The sequence below is a fragment of the Salarias fasciatus genome, chromosome 7 (assembly GCF_902148845.1).
Source record: "Salarias fasciatus chromosome 7, fSalaFa1.1, whole genome shotgun sequence".
NCBI classification, from domain to species: domain Eukaryota; kingdom Metazoa; phylum Chordata; class Actinopteri; order Blenniiformes; family Blenniidae; genus Salarias; species Salarias fasciatus.
In genome coordinates this window covers 13649424-13660122 of record NC_043751.1, presented here as the reverse complement: position 1 = coordinate 13660122, position 10699 = coordinate 13649424, and the positions used below count along the sequence as shown (strand labels likewise).

The following is a 10699-nucleotide window of genomic DNA, read 5'->3' as shown; positions in this document are numbered from 1 at the left end:
CGGATCCTGTTTTGGTGGCATTGGTGTATTTCAGGTGTGACATTGACTGCAGTGCTGAGGTGCATGAAGTTTAAAATGTGACTCAACAGCTTAGAAAAAGCAGACTGAGCATTACTGTACATCATGAGTTATAAAAGAGAAATACCGGTATCAAAAAATCATAAAAACCAACATTACTTATGCCTGTGCACGCTCAGAAAGATAGATTCTCTTCACCAGCTGAAAAAACATGAGTGTTAGAATGTTGGGTGAGTGTGTGGAGAGTAAATGAGTCGGGTTCAGATCAATAGAGCAATGTTAAAGATAAACGCATGTGCGCCTCTGCTTAAACATTAACATCACTGTCAGCAGTGCTCAAGGTTGTACGCCACCTTCTCTTCTATCTACATCAGTGTCTACAACCTATTTACTTTGACGACCAATAATCTCTCTTTTGTCTGATAAAATTAACCTCATGCATTTGCTGCCACTCAGAGGAATGCCAATCAATCTTTATTTTATTTTTTATATTTTATTTTTAATGTGTTTTTGTATGATCTTCTTACACTGCAGTTGAAAGCAAAGGTTTTGAGGACATTAATGTAATTTTCTGTCAAATATTGTTTGTTTAGAGATCAATTTAGACATCTCATTATGTTTCAACAACTGTACATTTTGGAATATTGAATGCATTAAATTTGTTTTGGGCTGAAGGAAAGCATGCCATGAGCTCTATGTCTGTCCTCACTGCCATGTACTGCTCCCAAATGCACCTACTGCTTTGAAGTAGGATGTGATTATGAGTGAAAAATACCCAAATTTGTCAGTGAAAGTCTCTTCTCAAGCTTTCAGAACATCAGCAATTCTTCTTATGTTTGCTCAACCTCTTTAACCCACAGCCAGATGATTTAAGGAGGATTTTTACCTGGTAGAGCTTTCTTGACCAGTCAACAACTGTTCGGCTGAAATGATTAGCCTTAAAGTTTGTTTTAATTAACAGCATGGGTAGATCTGCAACATAAAAAAGAATTAGTGGAAATATGAAAAATTCCAGAATGGTCTGGTTAAAACTGTAAATTACTGATTGAATTGACTTTTTTTAACCCGTCATCAAAATATACTGATGTTGCCAAACCAGAGCTTAAAAAACTGAACAGCTACAGGTCAGAGTGAGGAAAGACAGTCAGACTAAATGGCTAGACCTATAGAGAACACTAGGGGGCTTCCAGAGTTTCAGACATGCAGATTGCGGTGTGGTGAAAGGGGCTTTGGGCTGTCAGTGCAGGCTGTAAAGTGCAATAATTCTCATGTAAAATAAAGTAATTTTGGATTTTTTTGAAGTTATATTATGATCTGAAAATCTTTTTCTGTGTTTCTGAATCACATATCAGTTTTATTTCATTATTATCATTATTGTACCATTTAAAAAAGTTATTAGGCAAAGCTGAACAGTCTTTGAGTGCAGTTGTGTAAGTTCATCAAGTTTTTTACATAAAGATGCTGTGATGTGACCAGTGTAGTTCTTACCAGCCAGGTACACTCACCTAATCAGATTCTCTTGACTGCTGCTTCACGGAGTCCTTGTACCTGAGGAAGCTCTGCAGTTTGAGCTCGCTGAAGACGTTCAGCCAAAGGTGACTTTTTGCTCAGCATTTTGGACCTGGTACTGGCTTCTTCAATGACGGTATCCCATGATGATTGAAGATCTCCTTTCATTCCTGCATGGCAAGCAAGTTGGGTGTGTGAGTGAGAGAAAATCATTAATAAATTAACAGCACATGATTTGCCCCTCCAAAATCAAAAAGCCTTTAATGGGAGTCAACCTGTGTCTCTCTTCTAGTCTCCACTGCCTTCCCTTAAAAGGAAAGTTTCTTCCTTTTTAAAGGGAGTTTTCCCTTCCCACAAGTAAATGACTGTGTTGTACTCAGTACAGTATAAATAAAGCTGAATTAAACTGAATGGTGAGTTTTGACATAGATATTACAATGTGACAACAATTCAAATGAAAGTTCATAATGTTAAATAATATAATATTTACATTAAATGCTTAATAGTTACAGTAATACCATGCACTTTATTTTGTTTTGAAATAAAAACAGTTACTTTCAAATTGATACATTGTTGCGACTCAGTCAGCAAAGTTCTGAATGACGTCATCAGTTGTGTTTGGTGAGTTGACAGAGCTACAGCAATAGAGCCTGATCATTCAGAGACAGCTTGGAAAAGATACATCTACTGACATACATCTATTGTGGGGGGGTTTTTTGTTTGTTTTTTTTTTTGCTTTGTTTTGTTTTGTTTTTGTTCTTTTACAAATGTAGAAATTATATCCACAGAAATCAAATTTGAATGGTGTCTTGTCTCATATTCTCACACAGCAACATGTGAATAACTTACATTAATGTAACGTTTCCTGATTGTAATTTATTCTGTCAAGTGTCCTTCATTAATCATATATTCAGTTTTATTAAAAAAATAATTGAACATGTATCTTAAAGTTCCACATTGAGAAGAGACCCAAATTGAGATATTTAGACATGTTCTTTAATGTAATGCAATAGTTACTTTTCCTCATAATTAATTACTTTTAAAATACTGTAACTCAGTTACTACCTTGGCCACTTTTTTGGAGGAAGTAACTCATAACTATAACTAATTACTATTCAAAAGTAAATTGACCAACACGGTTTATTATAGCAGCAAACTTGATTTGCATATGCTCAGTGAACTACAACTGACATTGAAATTGCCTCATCTTCCCAGTTGACTGTTTGTTTCTATAGAATTCATAGTGAGAATAATTTTACAGGTTGAATTGTTCACTGGTTCCTCATATGGTAAAGAAGAAGACTAAAAGTGATAATTGAGGTGCTCATTTTGCGCCATAATGAAACCTAAGTATTCTGATGGCTGCTTTTAGAGCAACAGATGACCTTTCACTGCCCACCTCTTGGAAAATGCAGCTCTATATTAAGTGTGCTTTTCAGGTTTCCATGGCTCGCGCATATATCACAGCTTCGCTCAGGAAAACGTCTGCATGAAACGAGTTGCATCTGATTGATATTCAGCAGTGACCCACGACAAAATTAACGTCGCCCTTATGTATTGTCAGTGGAAATGACCCATGGACAAAATGACATGAATAAATCTATTTATGCCCCTGCTCCCCCCTATATGGCCGAGGAGAAAATTGCATATCCATCTTAGGAGGACAAGAGACAAGCGCTTATTTTCACTTTGCGCCCTGGCCTCTGCCTGACACTGAAGGACATTGGAAACAGCATTTCAGACGAATAATAATGGAGCAGCGGGGTATTTTGCGCCTAACATTGATTTGTCTTTTCGAGTCTTTTGTGACGTCGGGGGTTATAATGCAGAGCGTAATTAATGTCATTTATCACTTGTTTGATTTTGTCACTGCTTCTCTGGACAGCGCTGCATACGCGAGCCATTAACCAATGGGAGCGTCGGAGCCTTTGTCACCCAGTGCAGGCACGTGGCTCACACCTGCAGATTTGTGTGTGTGTGTGTGTGTGTGTGTGTGTGTGTGTGTGTGTGTGTGTGTGTGTGTGTGTGAGTGAGAGAGAGAGAGAGAGGGAGAGAGAGTGAGACGCGCAATCTCAGACGCATCTTATATTGTGGCGCCTGTTGCTTTTTGTTGAAATAGAGTAATACAAGTATTATATAGTTTTGTTCAGCCAGAGCCTTCCAAACAGTTTTCTTTTTGTTGTGATATTGCATGCCTTGTAATTTCTGAACATACTATAATACACTGCTATAGGCAGTTTCAATCAGCCTCTCTTGTTTGTAATTTTCCGGTTCCAGAGAGAGCACCAGGTGAAATTAAACTCGTTACTCCTCGTTCTGCCTCGCTGAATTTGGCATTAGTGTTTATTTACAATGGAAGATCTTCCATAATTCGCATAATGAGGCGCAAAGGCGCACACAATGGTGCTCACAATGGGGCGTTGTGCTCCCCATTTCGCAGGAGATGGGCTTTTTGATTGGCCTGTGTGCGCCATGAAAAACACAGTCGGGGATACAACTAGTCTACAACCCCAGGTTTTATTTAGATTGATCTCAATCGGGCAATGAGAATTCTGACCCGTCTCATTGTCTAGCTGACTTTCCCCAGGCTGTATTTCAAAGTGTCTATACCCTTTGAGTGAGGTGAATTACCCGCCCTGCGGCCCTCCTCCCCGTCCCTCCGCTCCAGGCACTCCGGGCTATTGGGTAAAAGCAGAGTATGCAAAAGAAACAATGCAATGCATGAAACGTAATATTAATCTCCCCACCCTGAATGTGGACAAAGCGCAGTGGAAGGTGCACGTCTATAATTGTTATTGAGCGCTCACCCAGCTGCGCAATTTTCTCCCTTTTGCACCAACCAAGTCGGGAAAAGGTCATGAAGGGGCTTTGAACACAAGAGAAGCTCCCTGGTTTGCTCAATTACCGCCAGCAATAACACACACACACACACACACACACACACACACACACACACACACACACACACACACACTGTTTGTATACGTAATAGTCGCAGGAAAGACAAGCCACTGCAAATCCATGTAATATAAATAGATTCATCTTTATTTATAAAACTCGTTTTACACAAAATATATCTGTTAAAATCAAATATGTACATTTTAGGCTACGGGAAGTTGAGAACAAGTGCATAAAATATTAAATGTCTCCTTACCACCTATTAAAAAACTACAATCTGTCACAGGTAGCCTCGATATTGCTGTTCAGTCATACAACTCAGAAAAAGTCAAGTCACTGCCTGGCTGACAGTTATCAAAACACTGTCACGGACATGGCAGTGGACGTTGTTCAACAACATTTGTTTGACTCGGTGTACAAAAATATGTCTTCGTGTTAAAACAGTCCCTTTTATGATACAGTTTTGTTATGAAGAAATGTACATCACGCACAAAAAAAAGTCTGTTGACGCATCATCTCTGTTGTGTCTCCCATGACAGCTGAGGAGGGCAGTCCTGGTGGTCTGATGGGACTCTCACCATCAAACGGATCCGGTGGAGCTGCAGCACCGGTGTGTCACCTATTAATTGCACTTATTCAAACACAACATAAACAGTTCGTTACTTCCACGCTTCAACGTGTCAGAGTCCAACACCCTCCTACTTCTGAGGACTTCGATGCGACGAAATGAGACGTCCCCTTCTCTCTCTCTCTTTCTCTCTCTCTCTCTCTCTCTCTCTCTCTCTCTCTCTCTCTCTCTCTATTGCTTTGCTCCTGCAGAAGCAGCCCGCGTGAGGGAGGGAGGCAACAAATCACTTCCAACCACGGAGGGCAAGACTGATCTGACGCCTTTATCAAGTCTTTGTCAGCATTTCTCAGGGACGAGAGTCGCTTTTACGCACAGGCGCTGCTGTGTGGGCTGGATGCTGACAGCCTCAGTACCTGTCAAACCAGGTCGTGAAGTCCAGCAGCTCCTGCTCCTCGGAGCTCAGAGGCTCATAGCCGCCTTCATCTGACGAGTAGGTGGAGTGAGGTGACTCCGGGTCGGCGGAGTAGCTGTTGGAGAGAGTCGGAGACGGCAGACCGCACTGAAAAGCGGCCGACACCGCGTCGTGCTCGTCAAGAAGTTGTTGTAAAGCCCTGATGTACTCCACCGCAGACCTCAGGGTCTCCACTTTGCTCATTTTCTTGTTGGCGGCGCCGTTCGGCACGTGCTGGCGCAGCGTCTGGAAGCCCATGTTGACCTGCTTGACCCGGTTCCTCTCTCGCTCGTTCCTCCTGGCCACGGCCACCGGCTGCTGCTGCGGGATGGAGTAACCCAGCCCGTTGAAGCTCAGACGCCGCTTGCAGCGTAGGAGCTCCGGCGAGCTGGAGCGCTGTCTCTTCAGCACCTTGGTCTTGCTCTGGAAGGCGGAGGCGGCGCCGCCGCCGTTGGGGTGCGCGGGGGGCACCGCGCAGTCCTGGGCCGGCGCGTGCAGGCTGATGGTGGCGCGTCCGAAGCTGAAAGCAGTCTGCGTGGTGGTGACGGTGGTCGTTTCCATCTCGCTGTCAGTTCTCCCTGACGGATGCAGAAGAGTGGGAGAAGAGGAGGAGGACGCGCGAGGAAAGGGGTTTGGCAGTGCACAGCTCTCGTGTCCTTCGCGTGGGGGACCGTGTGGCTAACTCTAGTCCAAGTCTCTCTTGACTGCTTACTCCACGAGCCGATCTGACCCAAACTTTGGCAGCACTCCTCTTTTTCAACACGCGCCCCGACACACACCCCACCCACCCCTTTTTGGAGACGCACGCTTCGTCGCGAGGCCCCGCCCCCGCTGTGTGATTCTTCTGCACGCCGACTCCCCCGGGCCAGGCGCGTGGCTCCGGGAGCTCAATAAACAATCCCGAGCTTTCACTGCGCCGGGAGCACGCGCTGGGCTCATTTACATGCCAATGTCTCTAACTTGAAGGCCTATTGGTGGATTCAAACGGCCTGCAACCGTGCGAAAAGAAAGAAAGGGAGAAAAAAAAGACAGAGAGAAGAAGAAAAAAAACGAAGAGAGAATGAAAAAGTGAATGGTTTGGTTCTTTGAAATGCCTTTTGAATTTGACAATGTACCCCTGGCAAGTCTTCAAATTATCAGTCTTCCCCCCTCGGCCATCTTTCTCCTCCAGCTCTTTACAATCACAAATACCAAGGACGCTCTCAGCTGTATCCAGGCTACAGCTTTACAGAGCAAAATAAATTGCAAGCGTGTCTCTGAGCACAATAATTGGCAATTATAAAACTCGCGCAGAGACGCGAGTCGTGCGGAGTAAACGTCATATTTACTGAGTGCAGGCGCACTAAAGCGCATGCCAGCGTGTTACTGCTTCAACACGGCACCAGATGCTTTCCCCTAAACTTTGGACAAAGTATCTGAAAAGTAGCATTTATGATCTGGATGGATGCAAAGGGATTGAGTTACTTGTAGCCTACTTTTACGCACGCGGGGGCCGCATTCCAGACAGGAATAAACAAGGGTGCATGGACGCGCAGTTTCAGCACCACATCTGACTGGACAGTGGAGAACAGTGTCCTTCACTGCATTTCGCGGCCTTTCGGTCAAACCACACTGAAGTTACATTAAAGTTAATACACTTTCCGTCCTGCTAGAAATATCGACAATGCGGTGTGTGGACGTAAACGTAAATGTTTCTATCAAACTCTTGCAGTGAGAAGTCAGCATGGAGAAGCATAAACACTGCCGTGCAGATGAGCAACACAGTGCACTTGCGACCTCTGGTGGCAGAGAAGAGCAGTTACACCCTACGACTCGACATGAAAATTCTATACATTTCATTGTCCACTGTTAAATCTTACCTCAAGCATGACAACAAATCAAACAACTAGAGAAGTTTTTTATTTAGTTTTCACTCTCAGCCTCAGGTATTCAATGCGAACCATACTTTCAACCACACTGAGTTAATGACAGTTATTAAAATCCCTCTGAGAGAGGTGTAACTTAGGTAGGGTTTAAGAATGAAAGAATGAACTCACAATTCCCACTCCAAACCTTTTATAATCATACCAATCCTACTTTGTTTTGCGTTGACTAAGTATCTATTGCCATCAGGTCCACAATGATACTACAACTTCTATGACTCATATCTCAGATGTAGTAAATCATAACAGGTTTTCTTGGCAGAGAACTTATTAGATCGTTGGGATTCAGTACTTAGTATACCTTAACAAGAAATATCAGCAAAAATACAACATTTTATTTTACTGAAATTGTGATTTTGTTCACTTTCACATTAATAAAAAAAAATTCAATCATGATCTATAAAAACCCAATCTCCCCTGGGCAGACTGGAGAAAGTTACCAAGCCTCACTTTCTCCCCCAGGGTTTTGTTTTGATGTAATATCTTCAGATCAGTTCTTTTTACATTCAGTGTTACCAAGTGTGACTTTGTCATAACACTGATGTTCAGCACTCACATACTCATGTATAATAGCTGAGGCATGAATGTGATGATTGTTTTTCTTTTGGGTCATTTCATCTGTTTCAATGATCTGTCCAGGTTCCTGATTGAATGGCAATCTCCACTTTCAGCCTCACTTTAGACGTGCCCTTTACCTTGCTTTCTAGTCAGGTCAACAGTAGAGGCCGCTAAATAAAAACTGCAGCAGAGACAATGCACACAGATCGAAAGTAGATCATATGTTTTAATGAGTTATTCACTCTTGATAACTCAGCCTCGACACCCTGGTTTATTGACTGGAGTTGCTGGAAATATTGTGCAATACTTTTTTTAAATAACGAAAGCTGTAAGATATCATGCGAAAATGAATGTCATAAACACTTTCAGATCTGAGCGATCAGTTCAATACATCTGCAATAGGGTGAGAACATATGTAGTTTGAATAATATTCAAAAAGCAAATCTAATCTATGAGATATAAATGGTACATCACAGTCTCATTGCAAGGTAGGAAAACAAGCGTCCCAATGTACAAGTTTAGGAAGAGTCCCAGTGAACTCTTGCTCACAGGTGAGGGTGTGGCTCATTTCCGAGCAATCCAAGTTTTCTTTCAACGCCCCCCCCCCCCCCCCCCCCCCCCCCCCTCCCCCCGGCAAAACAGCACAATTATAGAAGGTAAGAAAAATGCATGACAACAACAGCGCGTGCATAGTTTATGACTATCAGTTACTGGGCGTGTTTGTCTGAGAAATTGGAGAGATAAAAATAGCAACATAAAACGAGACACAAATGAGAGGGAGAATCTAGAACTAAATGAGAACACCAGGAGAAAACCTTGCCTGAAGTTATTTTCAGGACCAGGAAGAGAAACAAGCATGTGCGTCTGTGCTGACAAACTCAACATGAGTTATTCCACAAACAGGAATTATCAGCTGTTCCGAACAGCGTTCTAAAACAGGATATGAACTTTCTGTGTGGTCTCTCAATAACCAGGAAAGATCCTTCCTCAGATGTTGCTGACATGCATTGCTCTTTCCTTCAAGGGCCAGGGATAAGCGCTGTGCTCTATTCCACTGATCCAGAAAAGGGAAGTGCTCCGTCAGCGCGTGCATCACTTCCCTATTCCTCACACATAAACTGGACTCTGCCATTCTGTGAGCCACAGTCCCTCAATGGCCCCAAACTCTTGTAAGCAGTCGGTGGTCAGACACAGAAAGTCTCAGGAAGTATAGACAGAAGTATGTTTTGTGATATTCAACAATCACACTGATGGAGCCTGAACTTTTATACTGTGACTGTGGGTAAAAGGGTAGACAGGCAAATAAGAAGGACATGAAAATACAATTTTGGAGATGTTCTTATCTGCACAGTGAAGCTTTGAATCTCTGACACAGGAAAAAGGAAATGATCCCTTGTTTGGATGAAGTAGCAGAACTGAGTAGCGGTTTTTCAGAACGCAGACAAAAATGCATGCTGTCGCCACAATATCGCCACACTCTCGACAAGTGCCAGATTATTAATAGTCTTTTTCATTCAGACACATGACAAGTTCACACCTGCAGGCCTCTCACTTTGAAAGTGTCACGAAACAGGAGAGAACCACATATCATTACTCAACGCTGAACGTCTACTAGTGGATTCAAGTACCTCCATTCACTGGAACTGGGGGTTTTTGTCAGGTGCTATTTTAGAGTACAGCACTGATATTAATATGCATTTTTGTACATTAAGTAAGTACAGGTGGAGCCCCTCTCCTCTGATGTCTCAGTTGAAACTAACTTCTGTCACCAATATGGGGCATTTCAACAGAAAATACAGGAGTCTGACCCAGAACCACCTTTTAAAGAATTTTGGACAATAAAAAAAAAGTCAGTGTATAACTCAAGAGACATTTTGTTAATGTAACAAAATCAGTGTCTCTGCTTGTTCCATCAAGTTATGGTTGCGGAGGGAAGGTGCCTCTCCAGGCCAAGACATGGTCAAAGGTGATTTAGAAAGACTACTTAAGCCTGGCAGGTGCCTACGTCAACCAGGTATCCCTGATGGTTTTTACAGCCAGTCTGGTCAGACAGTTCAGCACAAAATATCTCCATATGTGCAAATATGCTTCAACAAGCAAACGATTATGAGTGTGTATGTGCATGTCTGAACCACATAACATGCTCACTAAACCCTAACCAAGACTTTAAGACATCTGAAGTGAGAGCACTCAGCTGAAACGTTACGATTATAAATTAGCATGTTGAAAGAAAAAGAGAAGAACTGAAATTAGGTTAATGTCACAAAAATAATTGGGGTCAAAGATATGGCACTTTCTTGCACCGTTTGTGAGTTTGTTTGTTTTTAACCTCCATAACTGAGGCAATATAACATTAGAAAGTGTGAACTGGTCTGGGTCCAAGTTGTTTGTGAACTCCAAAGGGAGCCAGGAGTTGAATGACACCACAGTTTAGCACAGGGCAGTTAAATATCCCTTAAAACATATACATGAAAAAATGAGGGACAAAACTATAAGCCAACATGAGATTAGCCCAAAACAGTTCACCTACAGCAGAGAGCGAGCTGCAAGAAAGCATTACAGAGACTTTAGCTGCGGTCTCTTTAGTTAAAAGCAGAGCTTGCCCTGCCTAATGTGGCACCCCATGGGTGAGAGCTTTTTATATTTGGGATATTTTGTCTTAAGTGTAGATAAACCTGTTGTTTCTGTCTTACTGTAATTGTTTCGTCATCTATTGTTTTTGTCCTGCTCAATGCTGGATGTGTTGTAATCGCGTGACATGGTGAGTAAAACTGA

The 10699-nt window shown here is 42.5% G+C and overlaps 1 protein-coding gene across 1 annotated transcript; it reads right to left on the bottom strand.

Annotated features, from left to right (window-relative positions):
• Nucleotides 1–4568: 4568 nt before the first annotated feature.
• Nucleotides 4569–6160, bottom strand: ascl1b (achaete-scute family bHLH transcription factor 1b). Its single transcript, XM_030096347.1, has one exon. The coding sequence runs from the start codon at nt 6003–6005 to the stop codon at nt 5400–5402; it is 606 nt and encodes a 201-aa protein (XP_029952207.1). The 5' UTR covers nt 6006–6160; the 3' UTR covers nt 4569–5399.
• Between the last annotated feature and the right edge of the window lie 4539 nt (nt 6161–10699).

Coding starts and splice junctions, on each gene's coding strand:
- ascl1b (XM_030096347.1), bottom strand. CDS start 6,005: ATGGAAACGACCACCGTCACCACCACGCAGACTGCTTTCAGCTTCGGA.